General features: G+C 47.4%; 6 protein-coding genes across 6 annotated transcripts; 3 read left to right on the forward strand and 3 right to left on the reverse strand.

Annotated features, from left to right (window-relative positions):
* Positions 1 to 866: 866 nt before the first annotated feature.
* Positions 867 to 2,639, forward strand: AGABI2DRAFT_181318 (hypothetical protein; the record flags this gene model as incomplete). Its single annotated transcript, XM_006456817.1, has 3 exons — positions 867 to 1,442; positions 1,498 to 2,104; positions 2,160 to 2,639. 3 exons carry the CDS (start codon positions 867 to 869, stop codon positions 2,612 to 2,614), a joined length of 1,638 nt encoding a protein of 545 aa, XP_006456880.1. The 3' UTR covers positions 2,615 to 2,639.
* Positions 2,640 to 3,333: 694 nt separating this feature from the next.
* On the reverse strand, positions 3,334 to 4,347 carry AGABI2DRAFT_122763 (hypothetical protein; the record flags this gene model as incomplete). Its single annotated transcript, XM_006456818.1, has 5 exons — positions 3,334 to 3,568; positions 3,629 to 3,708; positions 3,770 to 3,926; positions 3,973 to 4,203; positions 4,256 to 4,347. The coding sequence occupies 5 exons, from the start codon at positions 4,345 to 4,347 to the stop codon at positions 3,334 to 3,336; spliced, it is 795 nt and encodes a 264-aa protein (XP_006456881.1).
* A 1,408-nt stretch (positions 4,348 to 5,755) lies between these two features.
* On the reverse strand, positions 5,756 to 9,184 carry AGABI2DRAFT_188674 (hypothetical protein). Its single transcript, XM_006456819.1, has 9 exons — positions 8,749 to 9,184; positions 8,671 to 8,688; positions 8,496 to 8,619; positions 8,253 to 8,435; positions 8,109 to 8,204; positions 7,893 to 8,053; positions 7,662 to 7,843; positions 7,206 to 7,603; positions 5,756 to 7,155 (listed from the first exon to the last, which is right to left on the reverse strand). The coding sequence occupies exons 1-9, from the start codon at positions 9,078 to 9,080 to the stop codon at positions 7,102 to 7,104; spliced, it is 1,548 nt and encodes a 515-aa protein (XP_006456882.1). The 5' UTR covers positions 9,081 to 9,184; the 3' UTR covers positions 5,756 to 7,101.
* Positions 9,185 to 12,492: 3,308 nt separating this feature from the next.
* Positions 12,493 to 14,203, forward strand: AGABI2DRAFT_212066 (hypothetical protein). Its single transcript, XM_006456820.1, has 7 exons — positions 12,493 to 12,723; positions 12,786 to 12,919; positions 12,978 to 13,058; positions 13,112 to 13,417; positions 13,471 to 13,634; positions 13,687 to 13,741; positions 13,800 to 14,203. Exons 1-7 carry the CDS (start codon positions 12,570 to 12,572, stop codon positions 14,112 to 14,114), a joined length of 1,209 nt encoding a protein of 402 aa, XP_006456883.1. The 5' UTR covers positions 12,493 to 12,569; the 3' UTR covers positions 14,115 to 14,203.
* Positions 14,204 to 16,334: 2,131 nt separating this feature from the next.
* AGABI2DRAFT_195855 (hypothetical protein) lies at positions 16,335 to 18,020 on the forward strand. The gene is made up of 7 exons (XM_006456821.1): positions 16,335 to 16,505; positions 16,569 to 16,595; positions 16,650 to 16,951; positions 17,012 to 17,374; positions 17,544 to 17,559; positions 17,581 to 17,613; positions 17,773 to 18,020. Exons 3-7 carry the CDS (start codon positions 16,653 to 16,655, stop codon positions 17,938 to 17,940), a joined length of 879 nt encoding a protein of 292 aa, XP_006456884.1. The 5' UTR covers positions 16,335 to 16,505; positions 16,569 to 16,595; positions 16,650 to 16,652; the 3' UTR covers positions 17,941 to 18,020.
* A 335-nt stretch (positions 18,021 to 18,355) lies between these two features.
* On the reverse strand, positions 18,356 to 19,892 carry AGABI2DRAFT_212068 (hypothetical protein; the record flags this gene model as incomplete). Its single annotated transcript, XM_006456822.1, has 8 exons — positions 19,690 to 19,892; positions 19,493 to 19,621; positions 19,332 to 19,422; positions 19,258 to 19,278; positions 19,118 to 19,200; positions 19,033 to 19,066; positions 18,732 to 18,964; positions 18,356 to 18,668 (listed from the first exon to the last, which is right to left on the reverse strand). Exons 1-8 carry the CDS (start codon positions 19,845 to 19,847, stop codon positions 18,356 to 18,358), a joined length of 1,062 nt encoding a protein of 353 aa, XP_006456885.1. The 5' UTR covers positions 19,848 to 19,892.
* Positions 19,893 to 19,932: the final 40 nt, after the last annotated feature.

The following is a 19,932-nucleotide window of genomic DNA, read 5'->3' on the forward strand; positions in this document are numbered from 1 at the left end:
TACATCACACCATAGAGTGTTATCCGATCGAAGGTCGTCGACTCGTCATGTTCAAGACATGTTCGTTTGTTTGAAAAATGCTTCATTCTTATGAGCTTTTTGTGTTCATGAATGGATGTTCAGAATTATCCTATATATCTAGTGGCCCAATAAACAACTCCGCGCATTCCCGGATATCTTGATTCGTAGCCCGCTGTGGTACCTTCTGATAGCACTGAGTGTTCGGAACACAGGTGTTTTTTGGGGAAATAAATGTCCACTGATGTTTCGTATATCAGGTTCCGATGAATCAAGGTCTTGACTGGAGCCGAAATCGTGATGTGGTGGTGGGGACTTAGTAATTATTGGATGAAAAGAATAGATTTTGACAGGTCGATGTCATTATATTCTAGCGAACAAATTGACGCCGCGATGAAAAATTGGTGATTGAGATAAAGTCATCGAGAATATATAAATGTGAAAACGCGTCGGGCAAAGAGATCCCTGTCAGCCGCCTCGGAACCTTGATACAAAGGACAAAAATACGACAAGGGTGCGAGTAGATAAGGAGGTATGAAAATCGTATTGTGGGTGTAAATCCCGACCTGAGGCGTGTAATCTATTCATAGCCCGGCGACATGCGGTAGTAGGGGCTAAGGGCATGAGGTCGCAATGCCCAAAGCCCTACTAAACACTTCCAAGAATACCGACGCCTCAAAGTGCCAGAATAACACAGTTGAGTCCCGAGTTTCAGTAAAACGCAAAGGCAACGAGGATCAAAGAAATACACGTGCGGAGCCGAGACGCGTGAGGGCAACGTGGGAAAGTAGGATCCAAGGACAGGCTTTTATGAGGCAACGCTATCAACACGGCTCTCTCTCGAAAAAATGTTTGGCTTTCTGTCCCGCAAACTGAATCCCCCACCACCGTCGTCTGGCACGGCAGACTCAGCTCTGGGCGCTCTCTCCGTCCCCTCTCCGGCCGCCGAACCGCCCATTACGCCATCGCCGCCTCCGGCCAATCTCATCACCGACCCCAAGCCTCTCCACTCTCTCATCGCCTCAATTCCTCCTCAGACTTTCCATGCCTATGCTCTAGCTCATCTTGTACCACCCTCACAACCTCTTTCTCCTGTGACTTTCCCTCATATCCCGTTCCCTACAGATCCACCCTCTCCAAAGACACTCACCGCTCTCAACAACTTCTTCGCGAATCTCGTCCCTCCTCCACGCTTACACTGTGTACGCTGTCACAAGTGGTATTTCGAAGTAGAGAATGCCGATAGGAGTTGTCTTGTTCCCCACAGCGATGAAAGTGCTGAAGTCGAACGCGTAGGAGCTACCGGTAGAAGTAAAGGAATCGGAACCGAGTATGAGACTCTTTGGGGATGCTGTGGCAAGACCGTCGAAGGCGACGGTGACATGGGTCCCCCAGATGGTTGGTGTTATGAAGGCAAACACACCGTACGCACATGTCTCGGACTCTTGCTATCTAAATTGACTAACTCATTTATCTTAGACCGACATTAAGCGCGCACGTTTTCGCGCTGACTCGACATTACAAGATGATAAACTCACTTATTGTGATCGTCTACGATGTCATGAACCTGCGTCATCTTCACCACGTGCCTCACGTAGCGGAGCCAATAAACGACGCCGCACTCTGATGGAAGAAGCCGATAACGAAGATGGCCAATCCTCCGTCGACGGATCAACTCTCTCCTCATCCAGTAATAAGATTACTGAAGATTCCACTGCTACCACTCGCAAACCCAAGCGGGCTCGTCACTCGAAATCAGCCTCCATTTCCGAGGTGGATAAAAATAGCAAAGAAGATGACGACACCGCGATGGATGTGGACACAGCAGCTCAAGTCCCCGCCACCCCGAAATCTCCTCCACGCCCTCGTAAACCCAGAAAGTCTGGTGGAACGACAACGACCACACCTGGTCCCAAGTCGACAAAGACCAAAGCGAAAAGTCCTTTGGTTTCGTCCTTTAGTCCACCATCACCTTCAACCGTCGACAATGCTACTCCATCGCAAGTAGGCAAGGAAAAGTCCTCACTACTTCGAAACCGTGCGATTGTTGAAATAACTACGGAAAGAGATGGTTCGCCGAGACTCTGTACGTGATCTTCACTCCTTTCTTTAGTTTTATTTTCTGATGGATATATGCGCAGCTTCAAGCCGTCTACGTAAAGACTCCAACGTCAGCTTATCCGACGCGATCAAAAGTGATAATGATACTCAATCCGAGAAGGAAACGACAACGAAATCGAAGCCTAAATCACGAGCGCGAAGGAACACCGTAGTTGACCCAACAACTACTACCACAACTACCACTACTCCGAAAACACCGAAGGCGACACCGAGATCAAAGAAATCTGTTGCGGATGATTCGACTACGACACCCGCTTCAAGTACGAAAACATCGAAATCCTCTTCTCGAACGGTGAAACCAAAGTCGTCAGTCGCGTCTTTGAAGACGACCGCGACCGCAAATGTGAATATGAATGCTGCCGTTCCAGTTTCCTTTACTACGCGATCTGGTTCGATTGGGAAGAGAGGAGGTAAAGTGTTGAAATTGAGTGAGGTGATTGCTACTAGTGTGGAAGGAGAGGAACAGGATTTGTAGAGATTTTTTTTTTTGGGAACTTTTTCTTGGTTCTTGTTTTTGAGAACAACCACTCTCTTTTTTATGACGTTTTCCTTTTTGTTGATTTATATATTTTGTAAATATTCACGTATCTAATCACTCGTTCATGTTTTTTTTTTCTTATTTGTCTATACGCATATACGTACATACATATATCTATGTCTTTAAGCATACACATTGTTGTTAAGCTCGGAGCGTTTAGGCACAGAGTTTAAACGCTTTTTTTAGATACATCTCACAATATTAGGGTCATGCATCATGCATGATACTCAGTAAAAAGCGATTTTCAGGCATTTTCGGGTATCTCAGGCCCTGAACATAGGCTGAAAATTGTCCTCTTTCTCGAACAATGCGAGAACATGATCAGCCAAAGTTCAGGCAAGTTGCTTTAAATGTGGAACATTTGTCGGGCCAAGCTCAGGTTGTGTTCAGGCAACGTTCAAGGTGTAAGAACCTCAACTCTCACCGACCTTCAGGGTGCCAATCGACCCTAAATCAGCCTGCATTGTCCCGAATTACGTTGAATTGACCTGGATTAGCCTGATAGATCCTGAGAATATTTTTTACTGAGCATCATGCATGATACGCGGGGAGGCCGCGATCGATACTTAGAATTCATTCCAAAACAATTGGTCACAACAAGAAAGCCCTAGATACAATGTAGATAAATACAGACGAAATTCGAGTGGTCCAGAATGCTATGCGCTTCCTGGGATAACGGTGGATGGGCTGAGTTTTCTCGAGGCATATTTGATGCTGCGAACGAAACTCGTAGCCGCTATGATAAGAATAATAGGAACAACTGCTAGGAGAAATGTTGGGTTGTTGATGCACGCCCTTGATGATGATGATGGGTTTATTTCGAGATCATGAGGTGAATTTTGCACTCCTATTATGAGCATGAGGATAGCCATCCCAAAAGAAGCAACAAATCTGCAATTGGAATATTTTGATCAGGTTCAATGTAATGCTAAGGACTAGAAATTTACATACCCCGCAAACCACACTGTGGGAAGTGAGAGGAAAACGTAGAGGTGTAAAATCTCTCTACAAAAAAATCCACCGTCAGGTATCTTGGAAATAGTGATATCAGAGGGTCGCCAAGAGAGAAAAAGAGGGAGAGACCATGCTCACAGTAGACAATTTGGATGCGTCAATGTCGTGAAAGTAAATTGCATGGAAGACACAGATAGCGATAGTTATCAAACCATACAAGAGACACAGAATGGCGAATATATATGCCCATGAACACTTTGGTAGTGGCGAGACCGATAAGAGGGGAAACATAGGTCTGGACAGCGATCAGCTCCACTTCAAGGTTATGCGAGTCCACTAACGCTAAAACAGCACCAACAATCAGTCGGTGTGTCTTCCACACCTTGAATATCTGCGGAACTTTGTTACTCCAATGCTCTTCGTAGTTGAGTATCGTGGCGCTCGCGCTTTCGCCGAGTTCCCTTTCACGATCGTGAGGGAATCTCGGGTGAGCGAAGCGATAGTACCAGTAAGGTACTCCGCCAGACAGAAAGACAATTGCACTATCAAAGACTAAACCAAGGATCGCGGTACTGTGGGTGATCAGGAAGGGTTGGTATAGTAAGCAGGAAAATGAGTACGCACAGGCGGTGGAGGCGAGATACTGGTCGAATCATAGTAGCCTGTGAGTGGTCGTCCTGTCTCGTGTTTTCATGTTCTTGGATTGAGCTAGCCATGAGTAGTAAGTATTCGGCATGGGGAGGAAACGAAGCTTATATCGAGACCTGTTTAAAAGGAGTCCAGCGACTCGAGTGGGCGCAGGATTCTGCCCTCCTACTTTGGCAGGTCATTATACCAGGACACTGGATAATACCTATATATGTCAAATCCGAAAATAAGTCCAGCCTCACCCAAAATTGGGTTTTGCCGGAACAGTAAATGGCATCCGGCCTCCCGGCCAAAAAGCCCAAAATCTGTCCGACTTTGGCATCCAACATTAGTAGGAATCATCCGCGGTCCTCTTATACCAGCGGTCTGGTTCCCCTTTACTGTATGTGGTAACTCTCATTCTATTCCAATCGCATATGTGTAGTTTAGCATCATAGGATAGCGATTTCCGGCGATCGATATCTCGAGCTGCTATAGTAAACACACTCTCCTACTTGCTTCTGAGATGAGTTCTCTGACGCACACCTGCCTCCCAGTGACCTGAGTACAACCCGTCTGACCTCGTAGAATATTTTCGAAAGTGGGCCACTGGCGCCACACTGAGCCCTTGGATGTACACACTCATGAACGAATGATCAGAAACCTGGGGTAACTCTTACATATTTATGGGAACGATTAGTACAGGCGGTCTTGGCATCCATGCCACAACAGCTAAGTTACAATTGTCACGGCTAGTCGGAACAGATTGATTCAACATTCTCCCGAAGAAGTTTGATAAACAAAAAACAATGTATCACGCATACACAGCCAATAAGTATGTAACCTAACAACATCCAACCGGTCCGGTGGAACATCGACTTCCTTTTTTGACCTCCGGCACACCCTGCCGTGATTGACCTGCGATTGAGGACACGACCTGGGTCTACTCCTTTCACCATCTCCCATTGCACTCACTGCAATGCCTGCACCTGCAATATACGTCGTTGCAACAGTCTTAAGCGCCGTCGGGGCCGCAGTTGCTTTCAAACATGTGAGTAAAACCTCCAACTTTCAGGATACCGCTCTTTACATCCTTGTCCTCTAGTTCGTATACGACCCTCATCTTGCACCCGTGTTTGAGCATTGGGCGGAGGAATACCTCGCTCATCGTCGTGCCCAAAGACAACGACAGAGTCCTATTCCTGTTCCCGCAACGTTCCCTCTTCATGAAAGGCGAGGCGATCATTCTAGGCGCTCTGACTCGAACACCACCTCATCCGACTCTGGTGACGACTCGAAGCGGGGAAACGATGATGTTGGTCTCGACCAAACACGCGACGTGAAGCAATGGAGAAGTCAAGTGGAACGAAGCCAAAGGACGGCTTCTTTGAGACATCGTACGAATCGTGGTGTACGTCCAATGGACCAGGTATGTACTTTCTCGTAATTCTTCTTCGATTGCTCACACGTTTTTTCATTAAATGCACAGTCCATCGATTCGATCCCTAATACAACCATGTCGCCAACACATGTCATATTTGATAGTAGTACCTCGGCCCCAACGACTCCCACAGCTACATTAAAGAGTAGTGTGCCGTCCCCACCTCCAGAGGTATCATCTATAGGCACACCACAAACCTTCATCAGCGAATCGACGGTTCAACCAATGGTAACCGGTAACAATGCGACAGTTGGAATGTCACCCGTTACCAAAAGTCACCCATCTCCCCCTAGACCAGACAGCCCTCCTCGACCATCCGTTTCCCCTATCCCATCTCTCTCACAATCTTATCCTCAGGAAATTGATCGAGAAAGAGGCGTTGAGCTTCTCTCTCCACCTTCTTCAGGCACCTCTTCTCCCTTTACCACCTTCTCTCCCTTTGTCGCTCCACAGGCACTTTCACCGTTCGCTGCCATTCAACCTCTCGATAATGATCAGGATCCCTCTTCTGAATCTGATAGATGGTCTTCGGCTCATCCCGCCTCACAGGGCCTCTCCCGACGGTCTCAGCACACAAGTACAAGTTCTCATTATCAATCTTTTCCCACCTCACCCACTCCTCCCCGGTCCAACCTTGCTTCCTCACTTGATGCAATGCACATCCCTTCCGCTCATGAAGAGCAGCTCTCTCAGCTCTCCTCGCCTTCTCCCATTAACTTTGCCTCACCCAACGCTCTTTCTCCTCGTTCTCCGCACTCTAATTTATCTGACCTGGAATCTATGACAGATTTAGATGTAATGAGCGAGTTTGGCAGTGATGGAAGTATTGCAAGTTGGGCAGAAGTTTCTTCTGTATCTGGATCTGCCAACCGGCGCTGAGTGATTAGCGCGGCCTGTCGTTTTTTCTTTCTCTTTTCGACGGTGTGCACCATCTCCATCATTGTACTTGTATCGTATCACTCGATTGTGGTTGTAACTACATATAAAAAACACAGCTGAAGTGCTCCAAGTTTATACACATTGAATCTAATGTCAACAGATTATCCCCAGCATAACAGCTAGGACAGGTGTAGAATAACAAAGTACAAACGGGATGGTCCAAAGACTAGTCCGTCCCGAAAATGATTAACCTAGGACAATGAATGCGATTATAGACAAGAAAACAAGTGGATCCTATGACCGATTCGAACACTCAGAACGTGCATATGGTGGTTACCAAAGTGAGAATCATAAACAAGAAAATGATAGTGACGTGCTTAACGACAGCATGCGGAGGGAGCGCGGGGGAGAGGGAAATGCAAACGAGATAGCTGAGAATTATTCGTAAAGCCATGGACATATAGCGAGGGAGGGCTGTGAGGTCAAATGAAAGCTGGAGAAAGACGAAATAGTGACATAGAAATCAATGACGTGGAAGGAAAATGAGCTTGCACTCCATCGCCGCAGGAAATATGACCTGCAATCACATGTCAACTACAACAGAGAGAGCGAGAAAATGCGACTTACAAAACTGTCCTTGATTTCCATACTCCTCTCATTAGTCTCGGCAGGCGCGGCGATATTGAAGTTCTTGATGACGGCAGCAATGGCGACACGAAGCATTACTTGTGCCAGATTTTGGCCGCCACAAACACGGGTACCAGTCCCGAAAGGCATCATATGTTGATTCATGTTGACGAGGTCATCCAGTGAACTCTCCAGCCAACGCTCTGGGAGAAATGTATCAGGAGAAGGAAAGACTGATTGGTCACGGTGCATTGACCAGGCTTGAGTAGAGACGACAGTCCCAGGAGGAAGCGCGTATCCCATGAGGTCGAAGATTTCATCGCAAGCACCGCTCTTAGCCGTAGAGTTTGGCACCACACGCTCAAGAAGGCTGGGGGCGGCAGTGTAAACCCGAAGTCCTATTTAAATTTTTTAGTCCTATGCTTCTCAATAGATGAGGCGAGGATCAAATCAGACCTTCTTTGATGAATGCACTCAAATATGGCAATTCTTGGAGAATGCAGATATCTGGGATGGCTCGAGAGTCGGGCATAACCTCATCGATTTCATCCTGGAGCTTCTTGAGAATATCTGGTCGGCGACTAAGTTCCCAGAAGAAATAGGATAGTGAGATAGAGCTGGTATCCGACCCTGCAATTCTAATAACAGCCTCAGACAGGGCAGAAGTGTAGAGATTAAACAACTCACAAATGACCCATACACTCCGAAATAATGTCGTGATCAGGCATGAGTTCATTTGAGGCATAACGATACTGGAGAAGGCGCTGAAGCATGGAGATCTTCTCTGATTCACCGATCTTTCCTGCGTTCATTTGTGTCCTCATTTCGTACACTCGCGAACTGACAAACTAGGAAGCTTAAGAGTTAATGATGCCCCGTGGCCGGTACGATATGATTACATACCTCGGCCATGATCTTGTCAGAATCGCACATCTGCCGCCATCGAGAATTTGGTAGGCGACAAACGAGCTTCCACGCCCAACTAGGCACGATACTACGCTAGATGTGATTCAGTGGCATGACAGGACGTCTAACGAAGGATAGTACCAGGATCCCCCGCTTTGGGAAGTCGTTAATCGCCGTGGAAAGAGGGTCCTCGACGTCCATGGCCCACTTTGTAACTGCTCCGAGGCGATAACCATAAGAAGACGACACTACAACGTCCACCATAAGATGTCTGAAAAGGGTAAGGCATTCGGTGGAAGTTTTCCCTGCGGTATTATCTAGTATCTAGCACAAAAGAAGAAAAAAGGTCATTCCATGTCCATTTTTCTGGAGTAATCCACACACATTTAAAACTTCGCACATGCTTTCGTGCATCTCGGGTTGAAACTTGGCAACATTGGTCGGCGTATAATGTGGGGCATAGCCTCGCCTGCGAATAATATGGTGCGCGTGATCAAGGGTCGTCATGCTGTGGGTATAAAGTCAGCATAGATATGCATATATGCGCTTCTGCACCTACGCATGATCGTTGTCGTTGCTGTGAAGGCATAGTTTTGAGTTATTTTTTACGACACAGGGAAGTAATAGATAAACATACGTTAAAAGGCTCTTGTAATAGCTACTTTTGTCGAATTTATGAACAGAGTATACCGTTCGCATGGTGGAGATATCGCGGAAGACAATCTTATTTGGCCCGACCCGCACGACAGGTCCATATGCCTCGAAAAGCTCTTGGATGGTCTTGCATTGGCGGAGGCGGATAACGTGGATGTTAAGCCAGAGATCCGAGACGGCAGCATACCAAGGGCCGGGGATTGCGCTGAGGGGAGAGAAAAAGAGGTTGTAGAGGGCGCGGATCACGATATAGACAAAGGCGGCCGAGGCAAGACTGAGGGATAAGCTGTGCAGGGGAAAGAGCGCGAAAACCATGTTGCTAGCGAAGAGAAGGGTCCGAGAGCTATGCGGGGAAGAGGGGAGAGCAGAAGGGAAGGACCGGCGTCGCTACAGGTTACGCGGGCGGAAGAGGAGGAGGGAAGAAGAAGAGGTGGGAAGTGGAATTGGGAGGGCAGCCCAGTTATATATGTTCCGCTGGGGGGCTGACAAATCGGGGAGAGGTCTGTGTTGGGTTTGTCGCGGACTGTCAAATGCATCGTTCGATAGTGCTGGCTCAATCTAAACTGCAGACGCGCCAAATCCGCATCCCTGCTGCCCTTTCACACTCCGAATCCCATTTACGTCATATCCCAAAACAGTCTTATCCATGCCTTATCAGGAAATACACGTGACTCCCCTCCATCAACGTCCACTACCCTTCCCTCTCCTCGCCACGCCACAATTTGACCGGCAGTCTCTTCCGCCATCGTATCGCCAGATGCGTCAAATCCGTGACATATGCATGCTCTCCGGACTCCTCTTGCCGTCTTCCTGACAGCACTTCCGAGCCCATCATTCCCAAGAGTCAGCCACCGGCTCTGAAAGAAGCCTGAACAAATGCTATTCCGATGATCTCTTAATCTACTTCGACTGCATCCCTCGCTCTCACAAGCCCTTGGCCGCCACTGCCCCAAAATTCGCCTGCGCAACCTTGTCTGAACACGTCCAGCATCTAAACCCCTCGTCAAATCGCGCCACGCAGATTGAGAGACGGATCTAACCTTTCCCAACTGAAGCAGAAGCATAATCTTGGCGTTCCTGCCTTCTCAAAATAAAAAGACTTTTGACCTCGTTTGCAGATGTGCCCTGAGTAAATAATTAGTCAACTCCAGTAATTAGATAACAGAAAACGCACTGCGCTTCGTCATGATACCCCTGAATTATAGTCGTTTGGAACCTTCACGGGAGGAGTTGCACCATTGGCTGATCCTACAAATATTTCCGCTGATCGTGGATGATACTGGGAAAAATCCTGCACGTATTTGGAGGAGACGGGCAGAAGTAACCACCTTCGCTATAGCTTCCTCATTTTTGGCTCCGAGACCTTGAACTCGTACCGTGGATTCAGAGCATGTGCTTTATGGCCACTAAATACTCCTTCCATTCTCCCTGGAGGTATGACGAAAAATTCAGACTAACGACTGTTGTGCGATTTCCTCGGATGGCAAACCCTTCCTCTTTGGAAAAACATGTATTAACTGCGAACGAACGAATAATCAGCCAGGAACCTCAGGCACACGAACCAGAGTCCAATCCTCACCTCGTGCCAAGGTATGAAAAAGAGTCACCTTACAACCCGGATACCGCACAATTACGGGAGTTGCATTCCTTGACGGTAAGGGGGGCACCTACATCATGACTTAAATTGTACGTCAATTTCAGGGGGACAAACTATCAATTTGATGAGTGACTCCGAAACAGAATGACAAAACGCTTACACCGATGATAAAAATACGTAGGCACATGAAGTGCCGCCCTCAACTGAGCTTCCAGAAGAGCGAGGGTAAAGCAAAGTTTCTCGCGTATTTTTGTACGCTGAGAATCAATGTGCCTTGCCATGAGAGGTTCCTATTGACTCTCAAGTACACGAGGCCTGTCAAGCTACTCGCGCCAAACAACGTGTTGTATAAAGGTGTCAGGGCCAAAAGGGTAACAGAGACACAGAGTAGTACTAATCAACGTCGTTTGGTAGCATATATCACCGGTCCAAAATTTCCGACGATGAAAAAACAGTGGCGCAGCAGTGATGGGTTTTTAGACCCGCGCGAAACGGTCTTGCGGCAACGGGCATTTCGGGCCCAATGAATAACCCTACCTCACCCATTGACAGGTGAAGCTTGCAAGACGGCGCGTTGCCACGGAACATCAGGTTTTGCTTGAAGAGGATTATGAGTCGCAAGAAACTTTGGGCCGCAAAACGGCCCGTTGCACGAGACCAGGAAGTGATGAAATTTGCCACAGGTCCGGGAGCCGCGGGATAGACCCTCGTACGATTCACAAAAGAGTTTTATCAAGTCAAATAACAAACATCAAGAAGCATGTCCTACGAAGTGAAGAACGAAGTAGAGAAGTCAGCCGAACGCCCACTAGACATAAGCGTCCAGCAAATATTTATCACGAGTTGTAGACTTACATCGGATGACCACAGTGGCGGTGGCAAAAGAGATAATGCAACTTGCAGATCGCAGCTAATTCCAGATTTCGCCTAGCTTATTCCCTCATTGCGAACCTCATAAGAGATCATAGGACAGAGGTAATGTCATTCCATAATTACCTTTATCTGGGTGCTTCTGAGGTTATCAGATGTGTCTGATTAGTCTCAATGAACCAAATCTTAGAAAGATAGAGCAACGATTGCGGTGGTAAGAGGGTTGGCTCAAACAAGCTTGCTCCACATCAGCAGCCCGTACACACTTACCGCTGTTAAAAAATACAAGGTTCAATGGATTAGGCGTTTCAGCACTCATCAGCAGGCATATAAGACTTGATGGATGATGCAACAATTGGAGTAAGTTTGAGCAACCCTGACGAATGGTGCCATTTTCCAGTATGATCTTCGTTGCCCGAGTGACCTCCAACAGCGTATAAGTGACGACACTGATATAAACAAAACCTCGATAAACTCGTTTCCTGGATTATCTTGGAGTCGTGAAACGGAACGAAGAAAACAGACTTTGGATCGTCTGGCTTCATTTCCGCTTCCTTCTCGTGATAAGTGTTAGAGCAAATGTCGCGTTTCTGCCACAAATAAAACCGGCCAAAGCGCTTCCGAGGTGGCTTCTAGATCGACATCAGCAAATTGACTCAAAATCAGTACTCCGATAAAAATCCCCAGTAAGAGTCAACAATCAATCATCTCACAGTGCCACCTTGAAGCTTGAACGTTTGAACTACGGAGAAGTCGAATAGGTATACTCTACAATCATATACGAGTAGTGACATTACAATCAACATCATATTACGTTGATAGATCATCTTCGAACGAGTTTACGAATATATGTATCTATGATGGTAAGGCTCTTATTGATTTGTTCTGAATCTGCTCAGTGGACAGGTCAGCTTCACTGAGGACCGTTGGAAGCATGAATACCGCGACCATCAATCTGTAATATTCCAACCAGTGGCTGATGACATGATGGTATACTACTAAGAATGATTATAACGTGATTGAAAGGTTGCGATGATGATTGAAACAAATTTGAACTTGTTGGCAAACTTATTAGAATACGTAAGTACCAATGGTTGAGTTATATTGCATACGTGGCTAAGGCTTGAATGCTCGAACGAACTTGTGTGAACTTGATCGAAAGTAAAGGAGCAAAGAAACCGCGTGAGATATCTGATAGCAAAAAAAGTAATATAAATAGCACACACACAGAGCTTGTGAACGTTTGAACCGCGATAACACATGGTCCAAAGATTCTGATGGTCGTGCGGCCCATAAATATGTTGTGAGTCCACAGTCGAAACATAACTTCCTCCACAATGTGCTACATAAGCGTCCGCCGTCTCCTAGGCTACTGGTTGTGGTTGAGCCCAAGCGTCGCATCGGCGGCCTACGCGCCACTTCGTGAATACGCCGGATCGAATTTCTTTGACGGCTGGGACTATTATGGCTTCCACGATAACACGACGTGGGGTACGTATCATCGGAGTAATTTTTTCTGCCACACGTATACTGACATTCTGCGAATAATCTAGGTAATGTCACTTATGTAGATAGACAGACAGCAATGTCAAGTCGTCTCACCTATGTCAATGGTGCCGGAAATGCTGTCGTGAAAGTCGATAACACCTCATTTATCCAGAATGGTCCATTAGTTTATAGAAACTCGGTGCTTACCTGCCATCTTCATTTAGCTTTAATTCTGTGCTAATTTGCTAATCTCTTAGGTACGCATCACATCGCAGGAAGTATACGGTATCGGGTCCTTAATTATAATCGACGTTCGACACATTCCATATGGGTGTTCTGTGTGTCAATCCCTTAACTTTTTCTCGAGTATATACTAATGACGTCCCAACAGGTGTGGCCCGCCTTCTGGACTCTTGGCTCTGGTAAAACTTGGCCGCAAGGGGGCGAAATCGACATCATTGAAAGTATCAACTTACTTCCCAACAACCAAATCGCGTTACACACCACGCCCGGCTGCTCTCAATCTCAGAATCTAGGACAGACAGGTCAAACTACCGAAGGAGATTGTTCTACTCCTCAGGGGTGCGTTGTACGAGAGACGAAAGCGAACAGCTACGAGTCCGGATTTGCTCAGGCTGGGGGAGGTGTATGGGCTACACAAATCGACGCCTCTGGTATTTTTATTTGGTTTTGGAGTGTATGTCGCATTTATTTACTCCTCTTCTTCCTCCTTCTGATTTTCTGGAAAAGAGACCTGATGTCCCGGAGAATATTAAAACATCTAATAATGCCTCATATATTGATACGGTGCCGTGGGGGATACCTACTGCTTCATATCCAGCTGATGGTTGCAACATCTCGCAATATTTCACCCCTCAAAACCTCATATTACTTACCACGCTGTGTGGAAATTGGTAACAAAATTCGAAGCTCTACATCTTCGAAGATCTGATTTAAAATTTACAGGGCAGGTGTCCCAGGCATCTACGACAGTACTTGCCATACGCCCACAATGTCTTGTGTGAGCTTTCTTTTCCTGCTTGAGTCATTTGAACGTTTAGCCTGATGTTGAGTACTAGGCTGTGGATAATGTAGTCGGTCCTGGAAGTCCGACGTATGATCAAGCATACTGGGAGATTTCCTGGATACGAACTTATACCCTGGCTCTTCCTGGCCAACCTACCACTATTACATCGAGTGATCCGCCTGTGCAGGACGCTTCGTCCATGACAGTATCACGAGGGGCGACCACTAGTACTATGCAAGCCACATCTGCGGCTCTGACACCCGGACCCACAGTTTCTTCCGCCGTGTCCAGTACTTTGCCTACGACTTCGTGTGTGTTTGGGAGTGTTCTACTTGTTGCGATGCTTGGTAACCTGATGCTACGATGATTATGGGTGAAATGGCATGAATAATTACATAAGTTTGAGAGGATTATTTTTCGTGTACATAGATCGTTGTCAACGACGTGCGTGTCAAGTGAAATTGGCTTCAGGGGCGACTGAAGCTGAAAGGTTGATGGGATTCCCACCGTGGGAATCTGCCAGTTTTGTCGTGTCGATGAGCTCGGTCAAGCGAAAGCAAGACGAAGTTTCGTTGCGACCGTCCAAGAAAGCTAAACCGGATGCTCATAACACGGCTTGCTCTGACGCTAATGCAGATATCCAAGAGCCCGACTCCTCTACCTCAGGTGCCTTTGACCTTCCGGCCCTTCTCGATCTCTCTTCTCTCCATGACGAATCTGCAATATCTGACCGTTTCGACGAGATCGCACGCGTTCTCATTCACGGATATCACCTTGTAGTGTCTCGTGAACAAGTCGAGACTGCGTTCCAGATTCAAGAGGTGGAGTTTTACCTCCAGAAGGCCAAATGCCACGAAGACCCTTTTACGCACGGGACTGAGGAACAGAAAGTTAGTGGTAGATGGTGCGTTTGTCTGCTTATGGATTCCAGATCCTCACACTCGGAGATTGTAAATTTCTGACTCGTGTTTCATGGTTTCAGGTACTTTCACCGTGCACCGAGACGATCCAAAGATGCCTCTCGTAGTCTGACTAGCCTTACTGGTTATCGTGGCGGTAGTCGAAAAGGCCTCGATCTAACCATAGGCGGTCCGCTTGCTTCCTCTGTCTCACCCTACTTTAGTCAATCCGTGGGATCTGACAAGACGGAACAGGATACAAATAACCAAACCGAAGATGGAGGGCTTTTACGCGGAGGAGTCTTATTGCGCAGCTTACGTGAAATTCCGAAGGATGCCAGTAGTGCAACTGGCAGCTCAAAAGTAAACTTGGTTTCTGGCCCCTCTCTCTTGGTGGACAAGATTTTAGAGTTGAGTGGGGCTTCCAGTATCTCGGACTTGGTAGAAGAGCTATGGGGAGGCGACAGGTCCGCTTTCAATCCGCGATCATCTTCTCGGAAGTCCCATCTCTACCTCAAACGTATTGCTGATTCATCATCGAAGTTGTCACAAATTCATAAATCTCCACGCATTGGCCTCGACCTCTCTCATCCGGGGACAACGGTCCCAATTTCAGAGTCAAAATTTACGGATCTACATCCTCGTGTTCGTTTTTTACCCAAAATGTACCGCTACATGATCAAACCGGAGGAGTTGGGCAAAGGTCGCGGGCAAACATTCTACGGCTTCATACACGCTATCCTCGGCACTCGGTCTAATATGTCTGATCGAACTTTGAGTGGCGATAAAGACTTACGTGCTGCCTTGGTGTCAAACTTGGGTATCAAAAATGATGCGGTTAAGAAGTATCTTTTGGAATACGAGGCAGGCAGGGATAGAGGTCTTAAACATCTAGAGCGCTGTATAGGACACAATGGAAAGGGTATGGCTGTGTCTCCCTCTTCGTACCTCTCCTTGATGGGTGCCCTTGACGCGGTAATGTTCTGTGCCTCAAAAATAGGAATACCCACCGAGGAACATTAATACAGTAGTGCATTTCGAGCCGAAAGTCAACCTCGATCATCTGCCATCCGGCTGCTTCTAGCGTTCATTTCTCTCGAAATCCATTTGACCTGTCAGCGGCGTAACAAATATTCGACGAGCTCATCGGATGCTCGTTGTTGCTCATTCGAATCCTGGATACACTTGGTATAGTGTCAGAACCCGAAATCGGCTTCTCCTCGAATGCGTGTTCCGGAAAACCACGTCTTTTCCTTCTCAAACTTCTGTGCCAGTCGTGTTCTGTTTCTAGTTGCCGCCGGCTGGAAACTTGCGGTGGAGTTAACGACGTTCGAATAGCCCAAAAATAATCAAACGTATCGCAAAAGATTTGAACAAGCTAGACGCTTTTACCAACGCTTTTACCTTTTTTTCCTATTTTTGAAATCATTCTTCGTCGCACCGAACGGGAATGAGAGACCACCGAGGGGTAGCGAAATACTGAATCAACCTACCAGAAACTCGAGGTCACAGTCGTTTGCCGCACAATCATTTTTTTCCGAAACGTTTCAAATTGTCTTTCGATTAACTAAATATGGACTAGAACTCCTGCTTTAAATCCACCTCTTGCCGGAAAACGAGTGTAAGGCATGCCACAGTCATGTCATGCACGGGTAAACCATCTATTTTCGCAGTACGTCTCTCGAGATCGCCGTCGATTTCAACGCTTCTAGGACGAAAACCATCAGTTGTGCTTCTGGTCATATTTTTGGGGAGGGAAAACACAAAGCCTAGAAGGCAGCGGGAATGGAATCGAAACGTATAAATGTTCCGTTCAGGCTCAAGCCAAACTCAGTGCCTAGCATTCCCCTCACGTTGTTGTACGTTCACTTTCCCTCTCAATCTTTATTGAATACTCATTGAATATTCTTCTTCTACCTTAGCTTGATCGTAAACGGGGCCTCACTCTCGTAAGTCGATCATCTTCGAGATCATGAAATCACCGTTGATAAAATATCGTCTAGACTATGAAGCTATTGGCACCTTTTGTTTTGCTCGCGAGTACCTGTGCTGCATCTGTCTCTGCAGCGCCTCTCGTGGAGCGCGGTGATTATGCCCCTCAGCCTGCGTATGATCCCAAGCCAGTATACAAACCCCCTCCAAAACCGGCCTATGATCCTAAACCTCACAAGTATGACCCACCGAAACCGGACCATTATGGGATCTATTTTCCGAAGATAGAATTTCCCAAGTACGAACATCCCAAGTACGAGCATCCCAAGTACGAACATCCCAAGTATGAGCCCCCCAAGCCCGAGCCCCCCAAGTACGAACCTCCTAAATATCAACCTCCTAAGCCCGAGCCGCCGAAGTATAACCCTCCCAAGTACGAGCCTCCCAAGCCCGAGCCCCCCAAGTACGAACCTCCCAAGTACGAGCCTCCTAAGTATGAGCCTCCCAAGTATGAACCCCCCAAGTATGAACCCCCCAAATGGGATGACTCATACAAACGTGGAGAGCTTAATGTTCCAACACATCCCGCTCATCCTGTCATTCCTAAGCCGTTTGGGAATGGAGTTTATGGTGGGCATGATAATGGGAATGGACATGACGGACATGATGGTAATGGGGGCGGACATGGCGGTAACGGGGGCGGACATGGCGGACACGACGGTAATGAGGATGGACACGGTGGACATGGTGGTAATGGCGGTGACCATGGCGGACACGGAGGTGGTGATGGAGGCGGACACGGTGGTGATGGAGGCGGACACGGCGGTAATGGCGGTAATGGAGGCGGAGGACATGGCGGTAATGGGGGCGGACACGGTGGCAATGGGGGCGGACACGGTGGCAATGGGGGCGGACACGGTGGCAATGGAGGCGGACACGGTGGCAATGGGGGCGGACACGGTGGCAATGGAGGCGGACACGGTGGCGATGGAGGCGAACACGGCGGTGACGGAGGTGGTCACGGCGGTAATGGAGGCGGAGGACATGGTGGTAATGGAGGTGGACACGGTGGCAATGGAGGTGGAGGACATGGCGGTAATGGGGGTGGTCATGGAGGCGGTCATGGAGGCGGTGACGGCGGTAATGGAGGTGGACACGGCGGTAACGGAGGACATGGCGGTAGTGGAGGCGGAGGCGGAGGACATGGTGGTAATGGGGGTGGACATGGTGGTAGCCATGGTGGCGGCAATGGCGGCAAGGGCGACGACGATGACTTCTGCGATTCCAACTGCCGTGATGAACGTACGTAGATCTAGACATTTCGCCCAGACTCTTATGCCCTTGAGATTTAGTTTCACCTGAACTTGACTGTTTCCTTTACTTTTGTATCATGATATGCACGTTTTCTATGGCTAATCGAATTCTTACGTTTTGAGACACAACGAGTATTCTGAATAGCATTCCAAACCGACTGACACCCAGTCAAACGACTAAGTACCGAAAGACTCCAAGAGGAATATCAGATACACGCTAAATTTTCAGCCTCCGTGCTCTCATCCAGCTTCATCCCACCTTTAAACTCGAGTACTCTCCTGCGCTTCGATAAACACGAGCTTCGAAAGGAAGACCCCGAGGTAAGGATTTGTTGGATCAGAACGGTTAAGTAAGAAAAATGGTGCTTTCTCCGAGAAGTGTTCTTTATAACATTGGCTACCGATTGACACTCGGTCAAACGGCTAAGTAGAATTAGAAATATCACGTATCCAAGTAACATACATTAGAGTTTCGTCTTCCATGCTCTCATCCAGTTTCTTCCAGACGAGTGCATCGAATGCCGTTTCTTCCCATCTTTCACCTCTTGAGTACTCTCCTGTGCTTTCACCATCGCCTCGAACTCTTGTCGCGTCACATTACATATTCTCAAGGGTAATCTCATATCCAGACCTTCCTTCATACAAGCGTGCCGAAGGACGGGTCTGTTGAGTAAAGCCCATGCAATCTTTTCGTCCAATGGTGCTGATTCCGGGGTCGTCATTTGAAAGTCGGGAAATCGGCCGTAGCCTATTACAGCCACTCTAACCATCATAGACCTAAATGAAAGTTAGAAATTTTCCGGTGTCAACCAAAGAAAGTGTGTATATGAGGAAACTTACGCAGTGAGCCCAAATATCGGTTTTATCCCGCCAGCTTCACGTCCAGTCAGGAATTGATGAACCATATAAAAATATTTTCTTCCATGCGGTGCACTCGATTCTACGGTAAATGATGTATGGTAGTCTACTTCGATTGTTTCGGGTTCGGTTGCATGAAAGGGGGATGTCGTTGATAGAAATGAGGCGAGGGGATGAGAGAAAAGAGAGGCCACTTCGTCTGTGTTGATGATGGGCTATGCAAATGGCAATGAGTGATGGGTTAGAAGAGGGCTAGACGATGGTGTATTGAACGGCAACTTACTCGTAGGGTATTGTCGAGAATTAGAACCACCACTCTAGGAGCAGATGAATGAGTTTTAACAGGACACGTTCAAATGAACACATACGGTGTTACTACCAATTCTGCTGCAAGAAACGGCTCCAGAATGCATAAAAGGGGTACCTTCCGTCGATCCCGCGGTAGCCCTATCTTGATGCAAATACGTTAACGGCTGTCTCAGCAACCAAAGAGAAACCTCTTGCTCACCTCCTCAAAAGCTTCTCTCCGCTGAAATCAACAACTAAGTAAAGAAAGTAGACCTAAATGAAGACTGAACGTACCGCAGTATCTTCGAGATTCCTGTCGGTCAATTCTACCTTCCCACCTGGTAATGATGTATCGCCTGCATAAGTCCTTAAGGTAGGAGATCTCCTATATGACACGACCAACGTTCGATGAGCTGTTTAACAAGAGGAAAAGGTTTCAGAGACCATAGACGCACCGATTGAGTAGTACATACAAATCACCGCTCCTACCGATAAAGAGCGCAACCAAGACAGCAGCACGTCTCGATTTCGGGACTTGAACAGTCAATTTGGGGGCGGTATATGATGCGAGTCGGTAGATACATCTATTGTTCGTGTTTTCCTCAGCTGGCTGGATAGAATAAAAGAGGAAATGACGATGCGCAGGACGTACTCTTTGGACTCGGGTTTTAGCTGAGTTATGCGGTTAGTGGACTCAACCAAAAATCGAGTATTTCGCGATTTGGTGAATACAGACGAAGACGCTGGAGAACCAGCTTTAGTATGAGCCCGCCGTCGGTTTTGTGATTCCGGTATGTCCTTGCTGGGCATCGAGGCAGACGGGAATCACTATGCTGTGTATGTTGTCCTTGAAGTGATGACGTGCGTAGAAGTGAGATGACAGCATATGTCACAT

This window comes from Agaricus bisporus (assembly GCF_000300575.1).
Source record: "Agaricus bisporus var. bisporus H97 unplaced genomic scaffold AGABI2scaffold_14, whole genome shotgun sequence".
Classification (NCBI taxonomy): Eukaryota; Fungi; Basidiomycota; class Agaricomycetes; order Agaricales; family Agaricaceae; genus Agaricus; species Agaricus bisporus.

Bases quoted from the DNA above. Each gene is read 5' to 3' on its own strand.
- AGABI2DRAFT_188674 (XM_006456819.1), bottom strand. From the start codon at position 9,080: ATGGTTTTCGCGCTCTTTCCCCTGCACAGCTTATCCCTCAGTCTTGCC. The intron at 8,436-8,495 runs GTGTGTGGATTA...CTTTTGTGCTAG, and splicing joins GCATGTGCGAAGTTTTAAAT to ATACTAGATAATACCGCAGG. The intron at 8,205-8,252 runs GTACTATCCTTC...AATCACATCTAG, and splicing joins TCCCAAAGCGGGGGATCCTG to CGTAGTATCGTGCCTAGTTG.
- AGABI2DRAFT_212066 (XM_006456820.1), top strand. From the start codon at position 12,570: ATGTGCTACATAAGCGTCCGCCGTCTCCTAGGCTACTGGTTGTGGTTG. The intron at 13,059-13,111 runs GTGTGTCAATCC...ACGTCCCAACAG, and splicing joins ACATTCCATATGGGTGTTCT to GTGTGGCCCGCCTTCTGGAC. The intron at 13,742-13,799 runs GTGAGCTTTCTT...GTTGAGTACTAG, and splicing joins ATACGCCCACAATGTCTTGT to GCTGTGGATAATGTAGTCGG.
- AGABI2DRAFT_195855 (XM_006456821.1), top strand. From the start codon at position 16,653: ATGAAGCTATTGGCACCTTTTGTTTTGCTCGCGAGTACCTGTGCTGCA. The intron at 16,952-17,011 runs GTACGAACCTCC...TAACCCTCCCAA, and splicing joins CCCAAGCCCGAGCCCCCCAA to GTACGAGCCTCCCAAGCCCG. The intron at 17,614-17,772 runs GCGGAGGACATG...GTGGAGGCGGAG, and splicing joins TGGTCACGGCGGTAATGGAG to GCGGAGGACATGGTGGTAAT.